Source organism: Genypterus blacodes, unplaced genomic scaffold, assembly GCF_046128005.1.
Source record: "Genypterus blacodes isolate CSIRO-AG114 ecotype Tasmania unplaced genomic scaffold, CSIRO-AGI_Gbla_v1 ptg000027l_1, whole genome shotgun sequence".
In the NCBI taxonomy this organism is placed as follows: Eukaryota; Metazoa; Chordata; class Actinopteri; order Ophidiiformes; family Ophidiidae; genus Genypterus; species Genypterus blacodes.
The window spans coordinates 2,269,211-2,291,086 of NW_027466840.1; the positions used below are offsets into that span (position 1 = coordinate 2,269,211).

A 21,876-nucleotide genomic window follows, 5' to 3' on the forward strand; every position below is an offset into this window, starting at 1 on the left:
TAATATTCATTTTGAAGCAGAGAACTGCAGAATAAACTTGAAAATGATCTACTTTGTATGCAATAATCTACAGAAAGTGAATGCTGAACATTCATTCTGCTGAAACTGGATTATCTCTCCACACTGCGATGAGGTCAGAACAGAACCAGAACAGAACCAGAACAGAACCAGAACAGAACCAGCTCATTCTGCCCACTTACTGGTGACATTTAAAAAAAAGAGTCGCCTAATTGAAGCGATATGTAAGGCTATAAATCCATAAACCATCCATAACCTATTGCGATGAAAATCTATGTGGAGTGTCAGTCACCCACCTTTGTTCCTGGTAGTCCTGGCAACCCCGGCTCTCCTTGGGGGCCAAGGAATCCAGGCTCGCCCTGAAACAACCAGAGAATCACTCAGTTATCCACGGGGCACTTTTACCTGTCACACCACCTCCACCTGATCCTTTGGAGCGCTAAACACGTACACGAGACACGTGGCAAGATGTGTTTAGAAAGAAAAGCATGCAGTGAACAGCTCACACACACAGGGACACATGCACAAAAATGAGCTTGTGTGCTTCACTCCTACACAAAATGAAATTCATTATCAGTGCCGGTGGCTTGTAAACGCATCTAATTGTTTCACAAAGCTTACTGACTCCCACTTATAAGCCTGTGCTGACCTTGTTAGAAACTCATCAGGGCCTACAGGAGTGTTAAGTGTGTGCAAAAAGCAGGTTCCATGCCACTTAGGATGGTTTGGAGTCATTTTGCACTTTGATTTACGAGGAGAGACTTTTCCCTTATGAGGTGTGGTGCTGTTTGATTTCATTTACAGGTTGGCACATTTCAGCGCTTGATTATACATTGAAATGACTTAATTGGAACATATGACTCTACCATCTGTAGGCAAAGCCCCGCCCCTCCGCTCCACCAGGCACTCTGGAGTGCCACCGGACACTTGCCTCTCACACGCTCAAGCTCTTGATCGCATATACAGGGAAGAACGCAAGAGCAGACCAAAGTGCAAGCCGAGCTCAGAGCTCACGAGAGCTACGTTAGCAACATGTTAGAGTCCGTCGAGCATTCAGGCCTCGTGAGTAAAAACAGGAGAATGTGAAGTGAAAAGGCTTTGACGAGGACGGCACATTCTGAGCATACACAAAGAGCAAAACAAACCAAAACAGCAACAAGCGTCCTCCCATCATGCCCCTATGAGCATTCCTTGCATTCACGTGTCACGGCTGTAGATGGCAGCGAATTACTGTGTATTTAGTTCCTCCATCTGCTTTTGTTTTGCCTCCTAAAGAAATGTAAAATTCAAGCTTGCTCTCTATAACAAGCAGCGTTTTCTGACACATTTTTTGCACTGATGAGGCTTGTCGCCGCTCCCAGGAAGCAGACTGCGGCGTTTGCCAGCGGTGCAATTATGGGTTGTGTTCCGATTATTACTTCATAGGCTCCGACATTATTCTCAAAGCTTAATGAGGCACAGATATGGATACCAATACCACACAGCAGGAAAGAACTGAACGTACACGAGGCACGGCACTTTGGGATTAATCGGCTGAACTTTGCTTTAAGCCGGCTGAATTGGGATGTGGCCGGGCGGAAGCGGATGGACAGGGACAACACCGGGGGAATGACTGGGGATGAAAACAGCGAAGCATTTACCTTTATCCCTGGTAGTCCAGGCAGCCCTGGAAGTCCTGGCTCTCCCTACACAGGAAGAGTGTGACACGTTACAGCCAAGCCGAGCTAAGCTGAGTCAAGCTTCATCACTCAGCTCTTTAGGGCCTTATGTAGACTTTCTACTTGTATAAATCTGCTGTAATGCTGATGATCACCCTGCTGACCACGTGTGTACGGTGGCTGTCACTTGTTTGCAGGAAGCATGAGCAGATGGCACCGTACATGCACTTTCAGACCGACTCATGCAGCCGCGGCTTGAGAGAGCGATTAGTGCTTGTGTTACGACGCTGGATCCTTCCACCAGTGCATGTGTCGCCGGCGTGGGCGGGTGTGGAAGCTCTCAAAACTGTCAGATACTTGGGGACTGAGTTGTGAAAGCTGAGCTGGAAGGTTCCACAATTTTCTACATTTTCTCCAATACCAAGGTCAGGTCATTGCGAGTACATCGGAATAGAGTGCCGCCATTTGACTCGAGTGTGGAAAAATCAGAGGTCAAAGCCTTTATGGTGTCCCTGAGAGACCTTCAAAATAAAATTCCTGAGTGGGGATAAAGGAACACTCTGTTAAAGCTATTGTATTCATGGCACATGAAAAAGAAATGATTAGCAACGCATGAGAATGATCAACTGCTATGGCACTCGGGGGATCAGAAAAAAATAAATTTCCATCCAACGCATTATAAAACTAATGAATAAAAGTCTTTCTTGTGGACGACCACTTCGCCGACGCTTACTGAACGTCATCCAATGGCAATATTTAAGCGGGATCAACAAGTCATTTTGTGGCGGCCATTGTGATGAGAAATAAAATTTGTAAGTGTGTCAGCACAAGCGGAACGGCTGCAAAATGAGACAGATAAGATAAAGCGGTTTGAGATCAGTTTGGCAATGAATGGTTTTTGCAGCATAGCAGGGGGAAAAGAAAGAAGAAGCTTAAAAGCCCTTCAGTCTGTCTGGAAGCAGTTTCCCCAAACAGAAAAGAGGAGGGGGAGCAGTTGGGATTAAAAAGTATAATTAGATGGTGCGCTGGTGCAATCTCGACCTCTCTTGAAAGGGACAACGCAGAGCTTTTACGCTGAAGGAAAATAACTTGTTCCATCTGAATAACTCCTAACTTCTAACTATCATCTCTTGACGTATTCGGTCAGCTTCAAAACTGTGTCGGAATGCGACAAATCAGGCTCGAGTGCGGCGGCCAGTCGCTTGCGGTGTGGAAGACTGTGACGGGCGCAGGCCTCGAGACAACTTGAGCAAAAACATCCAGAGGATTTTAGTGCATTCACAAGTGTTAGTGTGATAACCAGGGCTCTCACCGTGGCTCAAAAACAAGCATTAGGCCAAAGTCAATGTAAAACGAGCCGGAGCGCTGCGGCGTAATCGTGTTTGTGCTGTTGTGCCAAGGGAGCCCCCCCCCCCATCGACAAACGCTCTCATTGCAGTCACAGCTGAGCGTGGAATGCTTTTGTCCAAACATGTATTTGAATATCAAGACAGTTATTGCATCTGGCTCTGTTAATGCATTGGTGAGTGAGTGGAATATTTGACCCACACACACACTCTTCTACAACATACAGGTCTTTTACAAGATCAGATCAGAGTCGCCTCACCACCTTACTCAACAATAATGCCGATTTTCGAATTAAAACTATCACCAAGACTACTAATTTCACCACTGTACACGGAGAAGCTAATGGCGGGAGAAAACTAGATATTATTACCTTTACTCCGCCTCGTCCAGGCTCTCCAGGTTCTCCCTGTAATACATGCAGAGACTTTAAGTGCTTCATTTCTTAAGCGTTTTCAAAGAGAAACATAGACATGAAGGAACATAAAGTCTCACCTTGATGCCTGCAGCTGAGGAGCCGGCATCACCCTGAGAGAAAAGAGTAAAACATGAGTAAGAAGCTTCTCTACAACGTGGATAATACTGATGGAGTCTGCAGGGTCACAATAGAAACAAACCTGATGAAATATTAAATACGGAAACCCTTCATGATGCAGAACATAATGTTGTGTTGGGAGCAGGGGCGGACCTAGAGACTGGAGGCCCTCTTTCTTAGCCTTTCCAAAGACACTGTTTGCATATGAAGTGAAACAAACTGTGATCTAGATTCAAGTTTGAATAAAATGAGTCTCTTATACACATTATTTCCAAATACAACTGTAGATTTATGTTACTAAGCTGAAGGCCGCTGAGTTGGAATGCTGATTGCCTACTTGGGGGCAACACAAGCACAGAACGTAACCTTGGGCTGATGACTGGGACGTTTTTCTAGTCTGTCCCTGAATGCAGCTGTTAGAGCCATATAGGGATGCAAGTGGGTAACACACAAAGAGAAAGGAGAAGGCCTGACACACTAATGTTCCTGTTTGGACTTCGACTAAATGATCCCTCATCTTCCTAGTCCGTCTCTTCAGGTACGAACACAAACAGACCCAGGGCTCCTTATAATCTCGTTTTTTCCAGGCCCGGGCCCCCGTCTACGTACTGTACTACTACCGCAGTGTACAGTAAAAGCAGACATAAAACCAGGGGCCAATAAGTGTAATTATGGGTGGTTGGTGGGAAAAGAGAGTGGGGAGAAGGAGACTGGGTCTTAAGCTCTGGTGCGGATTCTGTGGTCACACTACACATACGCCTTTCGCTCAGAAGTTGCAGCAAGAATGCCTCTCGCCCTCAGCTTTTTATGGGAGTCATTATGATGCGCAGCACACAAGGCATGTTTAATTGCTGCTTTTTTTTTGCAGACAATAAACTGCGTTACTGTTTACAGCTGGGCTTTGTTGCATACTTAAGCGAGGCTCCAACCGTCTCATCACTCTAATTTTTATATGGATGTTTTCGCAACTTAGCACTCTTTTGTAACGTATTTAATTTGCAGCGCCGACGATCAGGGGGCTCGGATATCAACGGGAACATTCTTGTGACATAAAAAACTGAATGAATGGAAAGGTTTTGATTTAGGGTGAATGAGTGAATGACAGGGAGGCTTGGTTTTATCATTAAAAGTATTTTCGGTCAAATACTCATAAAACAACATGGAGATCATGCTGCGGTTGACCTAGTAATGCTGATCCAAGGATGGAAACTTGAAACTGAAAGCCATTATTCTGTGTTTTTGTCATTTTTAAAAATTGAATAATGATGAATATTCAAAGTCAGAGCTGAGGTTCACCTGCTGCCTGCTTGCTTCTCATCTGTGTGTTTGTTGAATGTATCAAAATATGGAACATGCTACGGTTTATATAACCATGTGTGGGACATTAGATTATGTTTCTCTTCTGTGTACTGTATGTCACTAATTGAAAATGATTATGATATACTGTATGTTTATTTCTTTATACTGTATCTATGTCTCAGTCACATTCTTTGAGAGTGACATGCATCATTCTAACACGTCATAATACACAACATACTGTATATCCATAGGGTCTGTGTATTCTGCGTTATATAGGACCACATGTGTGATATATAGCAGCAATATATGTGATATCCATATGTGTGGTGAGGTGTACTTTCTACACACAAACCTTATAGCGTAATTCATTTTCCCGTCAGTATTCATCTAACCAGGATTAGTTAATGTGGAGTTTATGAAGCAAAACAACATTTATAGCAGATTCAAAAGGCCCTTGTAAAAACAAACATCCAAAGATACTGCACAACCAATTAACACTTCACTTCTCGGCTGCCAAACTGACGCCAGCAGCAGCAGCAGCATTTTCTCTCATGACACAGATGCAACTGGCACCGAGCCCGAGACCCAAGTAAAGGCTGCCACGAGCTTAATCTATCCCAAATGAAGGAGTGCGCACACAGCTGAGATGGAAAAAGTGGTGAGGTGCGTTGAGGTGTGGCACCAAGTGCTGAAATTTCCCAATTGGGCCAATTACCACGGTTAGACTACAGCCTGTGATTCAACCGCAGAGCGGAGCAGGACTGAGTGCTGTCACCGCAGCACCACTTCATTATGGGCACCCAAAATTGTCGCTGACTTTGTCAAATGCTGCATATTGGCACTTAAGGATAATAACACGAGGATGTCATAATGTATGTCTGGTAAATCAGCCCACTTTCCAGCTGTTGTGCCTGGCCAGAGTGATTGGGGTGAATTAATCAGCCAGCATAACAGTGAGTCGGTTTGACAAATCTAAGATTAGAACAAGTCATGAAGTAGACGGTGAGTACTGACCTCAGTGACAGTGTACGGGCTGAGTTTAGTTATATGCCAGTCAAAGATTATCGTTAGCTCCCGGGCCAGAAAGAGGCGCTGCCGGTACTCCAAACACTGCCACTTGATCTGGATCTTAGGACTCAAAGATTCTACCAACCATGGTGTCACACCGGACCAGAGCCAAACTCAGAGCCTGGAACCTCCCAAAGTTCAAGTATTTACCTGTTTTTAAACCTTAAAGGAATTTTCCTGTCTGAGGTTAGAAAGAGAGAACAGTCCTAGTCAATGTCACACCTTATTTAACACTACAGCAGAATACACCAAAAGTAAATGGTTAGGTCTAAAGCCATTTGCAGATTTTAATAGTGGGGGAGATTTATATTTAATGACTCCGGCTATGCAGACGCTGTTAGAAAGTAACATCAAGCTCTGAGCTACATAAATGCACTAACTGAAGTGTAAATCAACAAAAACTCTTTCTGGAGTGACTGAGTGGTGGCACAAAAAGCCATTTGTGACCCAAAGTGCGACAGTAAAAAGTGCTGCAGAGCCTTAATTACCACAATGTGATGGAGGTTTTCTGTGCTGTACGTGCGTTTAAACTGCTATACATGAAAAAAACTCACTCTGATCATTGGTCAGTCTGGAAGCAGGCACAAGAAACTCAAAACACGAAGAAGTACATTGGAGCCGGCCAAAACAACTGTACCAATCAATCTAATCGATCAATGGCTGACTTTGTTGTTCAGAGTTATAAATGAGTTTGGGGCTGGATAGAGGAGGTGGACTTGCATTGTTTTCTGTGTTCCACTATCCCCAAACAAAACACACTAAGTTCAAAAGAAGGAACCGATTCTGATTCAAACAAACATGAGTGTGCCAATACGTGCGGTGTGTATCTACGTGTGTCCTGTCATTTAGTCTCTTTCACACTCCGCAGCACCCCCGCCTGTCAAAACAACCTCCCTTTGTGCCATCTCTCTCTCCCTTTCTCTCTCTCCCCCCGAGGTCTCTCTGCTTACCAAACGCCTCACCTCTCAACCCCGTATTACCACACTTTCCCCCCGTCATGCGTGCTGCGTATTGTTAACCTTGGCATCCTCGGCACTGGAGATGGAAGTTGCCCTCCCCTCCCCTCCTGCCCCTCCTGCCCTCCCTCCCACCGCTCTCTGGTTTTCTCTTCCATCGCTGAAACAGTAATATAAAAAGGGAAGAGTAATCGATCAGACACTAAACTCCAAATGATGACAGGGGCCTCAGTTTGTGGATTTCCCTCCTCTGTTTGATGCAGCATCTGGTTCTCCGATCCATCCTTTCGCTCAAAGCAGCCCTACAAGACATTTTCTTCACTTGCGCTGAATAATCAATCAATCCTTTTGTGCGTGTGACTTGTGTTAAACCCCAGGTACGGCATTGTTTGAGAAGCAATTATTCCTCGCCATATGTTCACCATTGTGTGCTAAAACAAATTCTACACTGAAAACGCCACATGAGGTAATGCTGTCCATACTAATGACAAACCTTTTCATCCTTAATGGGATGTCTCATATTTCAAGCTCTTTATAGTGCCTTCTGTCTGTTTTTATTAAGAAATGAATAAGAAAGCTATTGATGTATGAATGGCACATGAAGCGCTACAGAAGTTTGATTTCTCATGGTGCTTAATTCCATTTTTGGGTGCTTTTATTGCAGTAAGGTAGAGTAGATCAAAGCAGTGCACTGGAGTTTTATCACCCTCCACTCTCTTTGTGTGCACTCGTTTTCAACAGATGATATCCTGCATGTGTTTCCTCCGAGCTGTGTCTTTCTTGGCTGCAGCGTTTTAAAGCCAAAGCGCCCATAAAGTAAAAAGTTATCATAGCCGCTCTCTGCCCAACAGCAATAAATTGGCTGTGACATTTTCAGTGAAACCCCTTCTACTCTATCAATAACATTTTGTTTTACTACCTAACTGAGGATTTCCAGTATATAAATAATCATCAAACTTTTGCCATCTGAAATTGATTTAAAAAACATTTTATACACACTTATATCAACAATTAATTGAAAAAAAATGTAGATAATCACTCACTCATTTTTTTCAATCAAGTAGAACTTTCAGAAACATCTATTCCTTGTATTGATTCAATTAAATTATTTGTTTTCAGGCATCAGGAATGTTGTTCAGAGTAAAATTAAGTCTTGGCAAGTTTTGTTTATTTATTTGAATACAGCACAGCCTTAAAGGCAAACAAGATGTTTGACATTTCAACAAAATGTTTTCCAGATAGGGTGATTAAATAATTGGCACATGACATGAAACGCTCCACAAGAACATTTCTGAACAGTCAACAGTCACTGAACAGTTGGAGTGTGAGGGAAGGAAGATCCTTGTAGGTCTCCATATCAATAACATGTTGGTGATGGTCACTGATGGCCATTCAATAGAAATAAACTTGTGACCTATTTGCAGTCCCCATTTTCCTAAATTCTGCTTTACAGAATATAGCAGCAAGGGCTGCTTGACAAATGGATAAGATGCATAATCCGCCTCTGGCCGTGATGTCAACACATTGATAAAAAACAAAAAGCTGTCTTAAAAACAAAAGCTTTTGGACAGAAACATTGCATCTATTACTGGAGCTCCACAACAATCTGTCCAGCAGAGTTCTACCCTGCCAGTTCTTGGAATGGATCACGCCTTGACAAGCTGTCTCGATGATAAATGGCCCCAAATTAATGCAGGAGCCATTCAACCAGGAAACGTAGCGTCAGTGTAGTGCAGCAATTAAGCCCACATTAAGCACGAAGAACGCATCAAGTGCCAGGATGGCTGCTGCTGCTCCTGCTGCACAGCCTTGACTACAGATGATGGCACTTGACCTCAGCTACTTCTCCGCTGATCTCCCCTCACTTTCCTAATGTTTCCTGGCCCCAGCCAGATTCTCTCTTGAGCGTGTTCCAAGGCATAAACAAAAAGAACAGACGGCAAAGTAATATTTACATACCTTCTCCCCGGTACCACCTTTCTGTCCCTCTTCACCCAAGTCGCCCTGTAATAAAGAAAATACACAGAGTTAGCCGTAGTCAGATTTTGAGCAAGAACATGTATTGCTTGAGAGTAGCAGTTACTGAAAAAAAGACGCACTGACCCTGAAGAGCACAAAAGCATATGCCAGATAGCTCCAACAGGCATGAAACAACAACAGAATTGTGACTAATGCTTTGCTTGTCTAGTGATTCACTGCCATTTCAAGAGCACATTCAGAGAAACAGCCAAACACATTACAAGTAAAGTTGAAATACCATTACTGTGCATGTTGAATTCACTTTGATCACTAACTGAGTCATCACACATGGTTACTATACTATACAAGTATACCGTGCTTGCAGGTGATGTAACATGACCCTCTCTGAGTCAGAGAGGAGGTCCTCATTGCTTCCCAATATCGACCATACAGCTGGGTTTATGGATTTATGACTTTGAAATTTTGTGGATTTCTCTGCTGCTTTTGACAGGAAAATGAGTGCCTTCACTGCTGAAAAATCGACTTGATTTTGCAAGGAGGCAAGGGTAGGTGCGTAATTGTAAGGCCAACAACACATCTAAGGGTTTAATATCAACAATTTTGTCTGTATGGAGAATGTCCAATTTTGACAGCTACAATCCCCATCTATAAAACGATGCTGGTGGACAACACAATGACTCATCGTTTGGAAATTGGCTTGTTGTAGCTCTACCATTCACCAGCCATTCATGTCACAATCTGACATGCATCAAACCTGACATTGTACATTCTGTCTGGTCAGTGTCCACGCCTCCCACCCGTCACCTACACCCACAGAATGAGGCTGTTGATGCTTTGCATTGCTAATACCGTATGTAGGCGCCTGGTTAAGCTATTTGGTCTCCACCAAGGCCGGATTTGAAGAGTTTTGTGACTCAACATCAACGGGATCAGAAGGGAGTCGCCCTGACGAAAAAACAAGTGCCGAGCCAGAGCTGCAAGATGCGAGAGGCGCTGAGACCATTCGGACATATAAGACTGTTGGATATGAGGCTGATGCTAAGAATAATGTTTGGCAATCTGAATTAGTGCTTTACCTTTTCACCTTGGTCTCCCATTTCACCCTGTTGGGAGAGAAAGCAGAGCATTAAACACACAAAAGCTGGAGGGGAGTCGGATCAGGTTGGGGAATTATGGCAGCCACTTTGGGTCAGATTGTATCTGAGGTTAAATTCATGTTAGATTAGAGAAAAGCTCTCATGTTTCGGCTGTGTTTTCCCCAGACAGACCCACTGGTATCAAATATACCTGCCCAGTCATTATAGTTAGCTGTCGATATTAACAAGCCATATGTGAACCATACTAAAGAGATTTTACAACATCTTCATCGTGAGGTTCTGGTAACCAGGAACCCCTATTACAATGATACACATAGGCATCTGCTTTTAAGGTGACAAGGGTTTATTGATGTCTTGGCACAATATAGACCATGCAGAACATAATGTCTTCCAAGTCAAAGGTGTTCAGGCATTATAAAGAATGGATTGAAAAAGAATATACTGTATATAACACTTTGCCAAAGAGCAACGTCTTTAACAATGGCTTCAAGCTAAAATAAAAAATATGATGGACATGAGTTTATAGAAATGAGAGTGCGCAGAATATGTTTAAACCAGACCTTGGTTCCAGGGACACCGTCCATTCCTGGGGTGCCAATATCCCCCTATGAACAGCATAACATACACACAGTGGCTTTGTTCAGTGTGCTGTCTGAGACACATGACCTCTAATCTGAGGTCAGAAGATATTCAAAAAAAAAGCTTTACATTTTCAGAGGAGATGGAGATAACCTTCATAGAGGTCAAGTTTGTCAGACAGATGGGACACATTTGCAGGATAGCTGATAGCAGAGACGTAGATACGATATAGACCATATAGAGTCCCAACATGTAGATATTCACATCACCCACATTCTGAGATAAGACGGCAATCTAACATCAACAACGAAAAACTAACCATAATATCAATTGACTCAGGGAATTGAAAGCTTCAATAGAACTAGCCAAAACAGAAAGAGGCAAATGTTGAAAATGCTAACTCGAAGAATAGCGGTTATTTAAACCGATTGTAATTTGCCGAAACACTGTAATGTTGAATTGCTAAACCCAATGCATCGAGGTTAAGTGTGTGTGAATTAATGGAACTTGGCAGACTTTTTATTCACACATGTTGCATGGGTGCTAGCCAAAAATGCTGATTTGGTAGGCTGCATGAGTTGGCGTATTTTACAGCTTGTTACTTGAGCACGTCTGGATTGAAGGAACTGAAACAATATTTGACTCACTTTCTCATAAGTGTTGGCTGATACATGGATTGTTACTGGCATGTCCACTATTCAATAATGCTTCAGCTTATTGAATAATGCTACATTGCTTCAGCGCTAACAGCAATTCACGTCTAGCCATTGAACAGCATTTTATTTGTATTCTTATTTTCTTTTGTTTCATATTTATTAATTTTTAACAAAGTTGTGTGTGTTTTCTTGTCGTTTTGCATCGTGGTTTCGATTCATTCAAAGCCATGCAGCATAGCGTTGTGTGTGCTAAGGAGTGTGCTTAATGAGTTGGACTGTTTGAAACTCATCAATTGACTAAGAAGAACTAGATTTTACCAGGACTCATGGACTAAGTACTACACTGTTTTGCACACAATTGACCTCTAATAAAACACATGAATCAATAACATGGTTTAAAGGGAAGAAAATATTAAAACCACATAAGAAACCCATATCTTGAGAGGATAAACAAGCTTAATTATCTCTGGTTTGGCTCTATGTATGTAAGCCAAATCCGTCTGATGAAGACCAGTCCACTGTTTTGTGCATGCCCGTTCTCTTCAGGCAAACTGGCTTGAACTCACAAACCGACCTCAGTCCATCTGTTGCCATAGATTATTAACCCTGTGACCCCTGCAAACCTACCACATCATTAACCTAAGAAGAGAAGCTACCATTCCTCTTCACAGACAGACAAATGTGACCGGATGGCGCTGATTAATACATTCAAAATTAAATTAGGGTCATTTTTTATTTGAATAAAAATACTTGTCAGTGCTGGCCACAGTGTGATGAAAAGGGTCATATTCTTCCACTTAATTTCAGTTACACATTTTTATTTCTCCCTCTCTCTCTCAATGTTTTACCAAAAGACTGTTTTCTAACGATAAGTTTCACCCCTCATACAGGTCAGTGTGTATAGGGAGTCCCTCATTACACTCTTGAAAATCCTGGAATCTTGTATTATCTATTAGACCCACATACAAGAATCATTGACATAATGATGACAACAATGACATATTGCCACTGTGATGATGGTGTCCGATTAAAAACTCAGAATGTGGGCCTGATAGGGTTTGCATTAGTGGATATACAGTATCTATGTCAGATCGATATGATGTCTGCCAGTCATTCTGCCATTGCTGAAGCTTTAGAATTCCACTTTCTGCGCAAGTGACACTCGCATACCAGAACAGATTCTCTTTTATAACAGCACTGCACAGCATTGGAGTTCTATTTCATGGGTGCTGGCGAACCCCAGTCCTAACACAAGTATGGAATTAGGCCTTCAGCTTTTGCTGTCTCCAAAAATCAAACTTCTTTATTCTGGTTCCCATTACAGCCCTGCGTGTATTTCCTTTCATATCTTTATAAATGTACGCTTGAGATGAGAAAGATGGCGCCTCTTAAATCATCTCCCCCATTTAGTCTTTATACATTCTTCTGGAACAAATATGCCGTTTTGTTTTTTTAGATGTTCAAATACCTGCACTGTATCTTCTTTATTTGGTTTGAGAATGAAATGCAGAAACAAGTTCAGAGTGCGAGCAGATTCATAGGCCGCTCAAACGCTACTTTGTGGTTGCAACTTGAAGATGCAGCCCAGGGGATTTCGGCTAAATAGGATCGCGGTTTCAAATTGTCAAGATGCATGGCAGAACTCTTCGAATATGAAAACTGCAACACATTGCCAAAAAGTCTAATGAAAACACTAAGTATGTTAAAGTGAGTCTTTTGAAAATAAAATGCTTTCAGGTGTGGAGGTTTTTGCACTTCAGGAAAGAATTATAGCATGTTCAAGCTAAATTTAGAGGGGCTGTTATATGTAACAACCTATTCAGCAATATGGCCTAAACTAAAAATTCTAGAATTGAATATGTGACCTGGTGATTTGTTATTCTGGAGCATTTTGCAGCATTGTCAGCATCGTTTAGTATCCTTAACAGGAATTCATCTACATTCACCGAATCAACCAAACAGGCGAATTTCGTCATTTGCAAGTGTGTGAACTCACCTTCAGTCCATCAATACCCGGGATTCCTGCAGGGCCAAGTGAACCCTGGGAGATAAACAGAGAGTTACACATTAAACATGAAATACAATCAATCAGTACTTTCATATGCACGTTATACTGTTTTTGTTTTCCAACACGACTGCACCAGAGAACACCAGCTGGATGCATACAGTAGATTATATCTATGTATAATACATGCTAAGATAAATTGACGTTGAAAGACATAATCTTGGTCTTTTCAAAATGCACCAGACAGACTGAATACATTTGGCAAAGAAAGCTCGAGGCGATTTGGAATTACGATTGCAAATATGCTCTCATGTCTTTCAATACATGAACACAACCAAAGGAAAGACGGCGATCCGTAAAATCCCCATCAAAAGTCCTTGTGAGACACACCAGGTGCAGACACATGTGGGACCAAACATCTTGCAGAAAACTCTCCCTTAGAGTCCTGTTCATTGTTCCCAACCTCACTTCTGCTCATCCACCAAGTTTGGAGAGTGTGCTGACCTTACACAAACCAGGCCAGTGTAAATATCATGTTATATTTTAAGAGCTGCAAAATTATGGACGATGCACACTGCAAGTATAATTGCGTTGCGTTTAAAACGCAGGAGAGGGGAGAGTAAGGTAATAAAAAAGCTTTATATAGCGTTGTTATGATTGGACTCCTTGAAGATGATGGTACACTTAGAGGATGTAGCAAATGTGTAATGAGCTTCCATTCTATTACATAGCGGTTTGCTCATATTTGCTATGTGCGTCCTCTCAGAAAAACACTGTTGCCATGGTTGCCTTTATCGACGTGTGAGTCACCAAGTAAAAGCTGGGTGCAGTTACACTTTTCCAAATATATTTCAGGATGTCAGAGACTGGACAGTGGACTCATTCTTCATTCAGTGGCAGCATGCTTTCTATGAATGATTATTCCGAGATCACAGGATATCAGATTCAACCTCTACTTTATATCATGCACTGACACTGTATCAATCACCATGGCAATGAAACTTAAAGAAGTGTTGACGTGGCCCGCCTGCTAAACACGGCGCTATATGCCAGCGGCAGATCTAATTGAGCACGTAGCTCCGGGGCCTGACTTATGAGTCATTAACACCACGGTGTGTCATCATTGACCTCTCCACCTTCCCTCCTCCGCTGAAGGGGGTGGGGGGGCTCGCTGACAGATGACAGCGCAGACAGGAAGTGTCTGATTGGGTTACATTGAACAAACACTGGCTGCTACCTGATGGCTGGATAAGACTTACATCTGTTCTCCACATCAGCGCCGTGTGGGACCCACAGTCTGTATCGGCGTACTTAGCTCTACGCTCTGTGTTCGCCGTCTCTCTCATTCTTTCCTTCCACATGTTGTTTGAGCCTTAATTCTCTCCTCGTCTGTTTACTTACCCCGACTGTGCCCCCGGATCACAAATCCCCCAGGTAAGCAAATTCAGTCCCTTTTGGTGCCAGTTTTGTAGCCTCACATTTTTTCCCCTCATTTAGCCATTGTCCAACTTTAGACTCACACATCCTTCCGTGTGTATACAGTTGCAATCCAATCCAAAACATTATTCTGATGTGGAAGAAATTCTCATTTGGTTTACATTAGAATTTAGATGAAAAACAAAGTAAGGGAATTTTATGAGACGGAAAAGAGAAAAGGATAGTGTAAGCATGAAATGAACGTTTTATGTCATTTCAGCAGATAACTCAATCAGAACATCTCGTTTTATTTCATTTTAAACCATAGCAAGCAAAACAGATGGAATAAGAAGTGTTATTCTGAAGCTTACCTTAGGCCCTTGGGGCCCCTCAGGTCCCTATAAAAGGCAAAGAAAGAGAGAGAAACAAAGTAAGTCCATGCTGAAATAATATGATTTCCACAGCCAGCGCAATCACAACAGAGGCTGGCAAGTCTTGTGGTGGGGTTTCAAACAGTGAGCACATATCCTTCAGGCCAAACAGAATCACAATCAGTCCTTTGTTTTATTCCATGACAAAGGACACAAATGAAATCATGTTGTGCCGTCTTTTCATTGAGCTGAACTGTACAGAAGAATCTTCAATGAGACCATGAATAAAAAACTTTTATGGCTGTATCTTTTATGTTGATCTTTTCTCTTTGTTCAGTTTGGTGACTGTAAAAACCATCTTGTTATACGGTATTGGATTCTAAGTCCACAGTCCAATACTGCAAGTGGTTTATTACCAAAATGAGCTGATCCTTGGAAATCCTTACACTAATAAGTTTGCGGGGCGCCGCATAAAATAACTTGAGATTTCAGACATTGATGGATGTGTCTGGGAGGACAGTTTCTGTATTTAAAGTGGACTTGCTGTTAATGACAGCGAACCTGAAGACTAAGTTGGTTCCTCAACCTTCCAAAATCTGTCTGAGAACAGCAGGACTGCTTTAGGACTACAACCAGAAACCACATGGAATAAAATTTGCCCTGAAAGTTATTTCCTTCCATGTTGGCTGGACATGACTCTAAACTATTGCAGGAACACAGAAATTCATCAACACCTTCATGCTTGGCTGTTATGACACTTCTGGTTGGCCAATGTTTTGCTCGGCCCTGTGGCCGCAGTAGAAAGTGCCATTTGGCTCATCACAATCTGTTGGGTCAAGGCCAGACAGACCTTATGCCCCGCAAGCCCTCAACAACTACCACTTGCCTCGTCTTATTTATGTTGATGTTGGATAATTGGCAAAGCCTCCGATTTGATCCCCTGATGAGTGTAAAAAGACTTGTGTGCCTGTAAAAGACTTCAAAGTAGCCAGCAAAGACGGATTCAGGTTGAAAAGTTTGACTGTCCGTGCAAATTATGGTGAAGCAGAGCTGCTTGGTGGTGGCCAACATTTGTCTTATGGACTAATGGATGCCTGGCTGAAGCAAAGGCGCTGCAGCGACAACCGTTTCCGATTTAGTTTGTTCGATATTTACCAAACTCTTATTTATTCTGCTGAATCTCATTGGTCACAGTTTACCTGCTTTAAAGTTCAAAATGCTCCAATAGTCTTTGTTTCCATGTTTACAAAAGTGGCCTGTTAAAATCCCTGCAGCAACAAGTTCTCCAGTTTCCAGAAATGGCCCACACAACTGCAACAAATTTATAGTGCATACCTTACGGCGCTTATTACAAAAACCTCAATGATTAGCCTCCTTCCTCCCGGCCAACCAAGAGAAAGCTTTTCTTGCCTCCAAAAACCTTTGTTAGCAGGCCTCGGTAGGGCTGGGTAAATATCTTTACAACCCACTAGGTATGTGGGAGCATGTGCCACTTGCCTAAACGCTAATTAGCTTGGCTACATCTGAGAGCACTCAGCTACTGACTGACAAGGAGATTTTCCACAAAGTCAAGAGCCCTTTAAGTCTCCATCTTGCCCTTTTGTTCTCAGTTTTGTTTCCTGATGTTGCGTAATAAAACATTGAGAAACCTCCAAAGTGCTTCATAATCCCAGAGTGCAGACCACCACCATGTTCCAACAGTTCTTTGCTATCATTACCTATAAATCAGATGGGTAAAACTCCCAGACCAAATTGGCCTCAAAATCTAATCAGGTCTTGACCCAAATCCCTACTTTCCACAAAATGTCGGTTAGTGTTAAGAGACCAGACAAATGTCAATGTCGATTAACAGGATGTCCATTTAAGTGGAACATTGAAGACCACAGCACTCAATGTCTGGTCCTTTCCTCCAAGACGGAAATGCCAGACAACGAGGCACTTGGCAGTTCCGCCGTCAGCACTTAAAGAACCTGAAAACCTCCCGAGCAAACAGTTCTAGCTCCAATGTTTGACTAGCTCACAGTGTAGAACAGCGACATGGAGCTTTTTATCCCACGTTAAGAACTTCTGCTCAAGGAGGATTATTTAAACTGTGAAAGCGCTTTGCGATGTCATTCTATAGTGTTTCACCTTTACAGGAACCTTTACCTGGATTTTACCATCTTAGTTTTGGATCATATAGCAACAGGTTAGCATAACACTGCACTCACTGCCATCATTGCAGAGATTGTGTATGTGTATACACAACAGTATAAGTGGTATAGTGCAGGAATACAGCAAATGGAGAGGTTGTGAGGTTCAACATAGAAGAAATACAACAAAATTGTATGTACTGTATTTATGAGATGCTAGGAAATACAAAAGTTCAGCATAATGGATAAATATGGTTTCATGGTCACCTTTGTTGTTTTGAAAGGGGGCATAGAACTTAATCTGAAAGCAAATTGTTGCCATTTTGTTGTTTGTTTCCTCATTTTCGTAGCAAATCATCAGAACAGTGTGAGCTTCTCAGGGCAGGACCTTGAAGAGACATTGCCTAAAATAACACATCTTCACCTTGTCTCAATCATTACAGAGGTTTAAAAAAGAAACATGATAATGAAGGTCTGTAAATTTTTTACCCCCTTTAGTACAAAAACTTGTCTTCTAAAAAATACTTAATTTACTTATGAGAACCTTTAAAAACAAACAGATCTGTTCCACCAAAAAATGCTTTCGTTTATTGATGTTGACCGTTCACCACAATGAGAACATGCCATTACTGTGAGTCCAAGCCGTCTGTCTCAAGCCGTTTGCCCACATCTTTGTTCCTTGTGCTTGGCTCCACAAAAAAGATAATTTACTCTAAAGTGTACAGCAACATTACAGGTATGTTCGCAAATGATCCTTGTATGCATGCATGCTTTCTCATCTCAAAACATCTCTAAGGTGAGCCACTGGTGCACTGCGGGTACTTTGGGAATGAGTGCAATGTTAAATGGAAGCAGCATTACTGGAAATAACACCAGAGGGTAGATGGAAATTTTTTTTCCCCTTTAAAGATGGAACACTGCATTCAACATAAGAGCAGTGTTTCTGTATTGTGTCCTCTCTGAAGCAAAATCAAGCTCCAAATGAACTGTGTGAATGTCTGCAAGCCACCCTCAGAGCTGAAGAACCCCTTAATTTACCCCAGAGCGACCTTATGGCACTGATGATTCGGAATTGAGTCCTGAAAATATTTCCTTTCGCTTCTTTGTCTTCTTCCCACCTCCCTCCCCCTCCTCCTCCTCGTTGCTCCACAAGAGCTTAATCTTCCTAACCAGCACCATATGTCCTGGAAGGCTGCTGGAAAACTTTGGAATCTACTTTCGCCTTTTTAACAATAGCGTCTACATCAAAAAAACGCTGTGCTGCGTCAAGTGGGCGCTCGCTCCTGGAGGACCATGGAGGAGGAGAATGCTGATACGGTTGAGGATCGACCTCGGGGTCCCTACCTCACGCTCGATGGCGCGGATCGAAAAGTCGGTGTAGTTGCTTGTGTGCATCAAATCTGTACTGATTTCCAAAGCCCAGTCGAGGGAGTGAACCGGCTTTGTGTTTCGGGGTGGAGAAGTATTCTTCTATTCTCTCTCCAGGAGCACAACAGCCCCAAATTATCATTACCTGGTTCACAGGCATTTACATAAACATTTCCCTCAAAGTCATTACCTTAATGTGCAAGCCATTTTTTTCTCTTCTTCTTGATTTATCAGCGAGCAGAAACCAAACTGCTGTTGGCCGGAGGAAACGGAAGCTAAATCTTAAAGCCAAGACAGCTGACAAACCTGCGCTGCGTCTTGAGCGGTCATGACACATTATTTTACAACCTCTGGGACATGTGGGTGCTCATCTCAAGCTGCTTTAAGGGTGGATTGGTTTTCCAATGATGACATTATTTCTTGTTAAAAGTACATTAGTGTCACGGTGTGTGTACACTCCTGAAATAGTGAGTCTTCAAGAATTACTTAGAGTAGCTTATATTTTCTGTTGGAGTCACTGCGCAAGGCCTCTAAGCTCATTCTGAGTGGGATCCACCATTCATCTACCGGAGGAACACTCTGGCTTGCTGTCGTGGCCAGAGACGTGTGGAAGCTCAGCAGGGACCACCGTGAAATATGGCACTAAGTTTAATCTTGAAGCAAGACCCTGGCAGCCTTGTGTGTGTTTTGTAAAGTGTTTGTAAAGCGCTACAATTATACAAAAAACATAACGACCAAAAGCTTTAGAAAGTAAGAGCAGACAGAGATAAGGAGACTCCAGGAGCTTTACCTTTCCCCTCTTTTTCTCTCTTTCCTTGATCCGTCTCCTCCCTCACAACTTAAGCTCTGCCATCCTTTATTTTCTGTCCATTCCGTCAATTCACCAACTTTTTCTACCACAGAGTGGAAGGTCAGAGTGGATGAATGCAGAGATGAAAGCACTCTGAAGCGCCTCTTTTATCAGCTTCTCTTCCTCTCCTCTGCACTGAAAATGTCACTGATGTGAAAACTGACATCACCGGTAATTCAGCGTGAAATATTTTCCGTCTTTGCTTTCTCTGGAGTCACAGGAGCCATTTGGCCCCGACCTGTTCCAGTTCCAGTTACTGTTTGTTTTTGTTTTTTTTATGAGGAAACACATCAAATGTTGCACGTAAGAAGCCAGTTGTTATTTGGAGCAGCTTGTTCCAATGTTTTTTTCTATCAGAGAACCACTTTTACAGAGCAACGAATCCTATTGTGAATATTTCATGAATTAAATATAAATAACTAATCAAGTGAAAATCCCAAATGACACGAAAACACTGAGGATAAAACTGATCAATCAATTTGCAAAATAGAATTCCAATCACTTTCTATTTACAATTATGGCAAGGTTGATCAGTAAGTTAAGTTCAATATGTCCAAAATAAGAGATAATGTTATTAAAGAAGATGAGAATTTTGAAAGGAATAATTGGAAGATATTCATAATGAAATATGATTTAGTCAAGTCAAATGAACCCATAATCACATTAGATGTTGCTTACCATGGTTCCTGTGTCTCCTGGCATTCCCGGATCACCCTATTTTAAATACAAAGCACAAAGTTAATGGAGACATTTGGAAGTTTTTGAGGCATTAGCTCATTGTGTTGGTCTAAAGGCCTCGCTACGTTTCACACGACTGGCCAGGGGAGATGGAAGGAGGTGGAAACCCGCATACCACCTACCAATTTAACAATGTTCTGCATCAGACAAAATGCGGGGCTTCTGAGCCACCCTGCCAGGCATGTCGGCATTGTGCCGCGACTGGCAGTGTGTGGCGAGGTGTGAAAATTGGTTCCTCCTCAATACTCTGTCCGTCAGAAGCAAAGCCGAATCAAAACAGCAGAAATAAATCAGGAGAGAGAATCCCAGCGCTCCGGCAGAGGAAGTTTCATTTCTTGCGAAAACTCCACAACTTTTACAACCTCGTTTCAAGCAACTGGAGGAGCTGAAAACAATCATCATCCAGAACTTGGACAGAAACAGATAAACAGCAGTTAATATTTTTTGCTCTCCTGCTGTCAGGGGAATTAAGATCAGCTGGAGCCCTCGCAGGTTTTACGACTGAACATAACTGACAAGACTTTCATTTTCGTCTGTCTTCCGCAGGCAGAGCACAAATAAGTGAGTGTGACGGACGCAAGAACGTGGAAATTGGGACGATATGTTGGAAAGCAACCAAGTAAACATAAATCCATACAGTGAAGCAAACTAGGGTTAAACTCTAGGGTGCATATTCTGTTTTGAGCTAAGTACATTAAGGCCATTCAGAGTCATTCTCAATGTCAGAAACAACCACTTCATACTGAGCGTCCTGATGAGCTTACTGTACTTGATCATCATTGTTGGTTTGTTTATCTTAATCAAATTTCATCCAATATGGACCAAACCCGTACTCACTGCTAGACCTGGTACGCCTCTGGGCCCGTCCTTGCCAGTGTCCCCAGGCGGCCCACGGGGGCCAGGAGGGCCCGGTGGCCCAGGGGGTCCTGGTGGTCCTGCTTGACCCTGGTCGCCCTGTGTGGTAAAAAAAGACAAATCTACATCATTTTGAGAGAGATCCACAGAGAATCATGGAGAAACAGCAGTGATGTGATCTACTGGGGCTGAGCGGCTTCTATTCATAACATGGAGGAGCGTTTGCCAAGCCTACTACAGTAAAGATTGTGTCATTTATCTAATTTGCAGCTGAAATATTCTATTCTAATGCATGCAATCCCAAATGGCATCAATGAGTTTATTATGTACTGACTAAAGATCTTATTAGCCACATTTATGAGCTTAGAGATTCAGAAATCAGGGCCAAATTGTACTAAAGTAATGTGGCCCATTACGTCTCTGACCGTAGGCCACAGTCATTCATTTTGCATTAATAAAAAATATAATTTACATATTTTCCATAAGAGGAACAGATAGACTATAATGTCTGCAGGTTTGCATGCGGGCGGAGGAATGCCCAGGGTGAAGTGATTAGGTGAGACTTGGCCCAGTGGACAGACAGACACAGAGTGAAGACACAGCCACTACCTTAATGAGCCGCCGCTTTATGAGTTGCTGGTCAGCAGAAAGAAAGCCATGATTGATCTTAGGGAAGACCATCTGAGCAGGTGTGTGAGGTCAAGAGGCCGTAGGTCAGAGGTGAAAGAAGGTTGAAGAAGGATGAAGTCCCAGAAGGAAGAGGAGGAGGAAGGAAAATGCAAAAAGAAACAGATTCTGTTAAAGAGGCCCGTGCCCGTGAAACCCAGTCCAACGCCTTCACGGATGGGGGGAGAAATCCACACTTTTCGGAAGTCTGGGCTTATTTTTTGAAGCCGGAGCCCATAATTACCAGCTCAGGGGTGAGGGGGCACCACAGAGGACCAACAGTCC

The 21,876-nt window shown here is 42.6% G+C and overlaps 2 protein-coding genes across 2 annotated transcripts in view; both read right to left on the reverse strand.

Annotated features, from left to right (window-relative positions):
* Positions 1-21,876, reverse strand: part of etnppl (ethanolamine-phosphate phospho-lyase) — a 99,379-nt gene that overhangs the window by 20,844 nt on the left and 56,659 nt on the right. The window lies entirely within an intron of this gene.
* The window catches only part of col25a1 (collagen type XXV alpha 1 chain), a 121,778-nt gene that overhangs the window by 14,652 nt on the left and 85,250 nt on the right, over positions 1-21,876 (reverse strand). Inside the window, exons 8-19 of the mRNA XM_076143721.1 lie at positions 21,535-21,606; positions 20,908-21,024; positions 20,011-20,046; positions 14,983-15,009; positions 13,187-13,231; positions 10,516-10,560; positions 9,935-9,961; positions 8,838-8,882; positions 3,516-3,548; positions 3,394-3,429; positions 1,659-1,703; positions 315-377 (exon numbers count right to left, since the gene is read on the reverse strand). Coding sequence (XP_075999836.1) covers positions 315-377; positions 1,659-1,703; positions 3,394-3,429; positions 3,516-3,548; positions 8,838-8,882; positions 9,935-9,961; positions 10,516-10,560; positions 13,187-13,231; positions 14,983-15,009; positions 20,011-20,046; positions 20,908-21,024; positions 21,535-21,606 — 591 coding nt within the window. The remainder of the gene's footprint in view (positions 1-314; positions 378-1,658; positions 1,704-3,393; positions 3,430-3,515; positions 3,549-8,837; positions 8,883-9,934; positions 9,962-10,515; positions 10,561-13,186; positions 13,232-14,982; positions 15,010-20,010; positions 20,047-20,907; positions 21,025-21,534; positions 21,607-21,876) is intronic.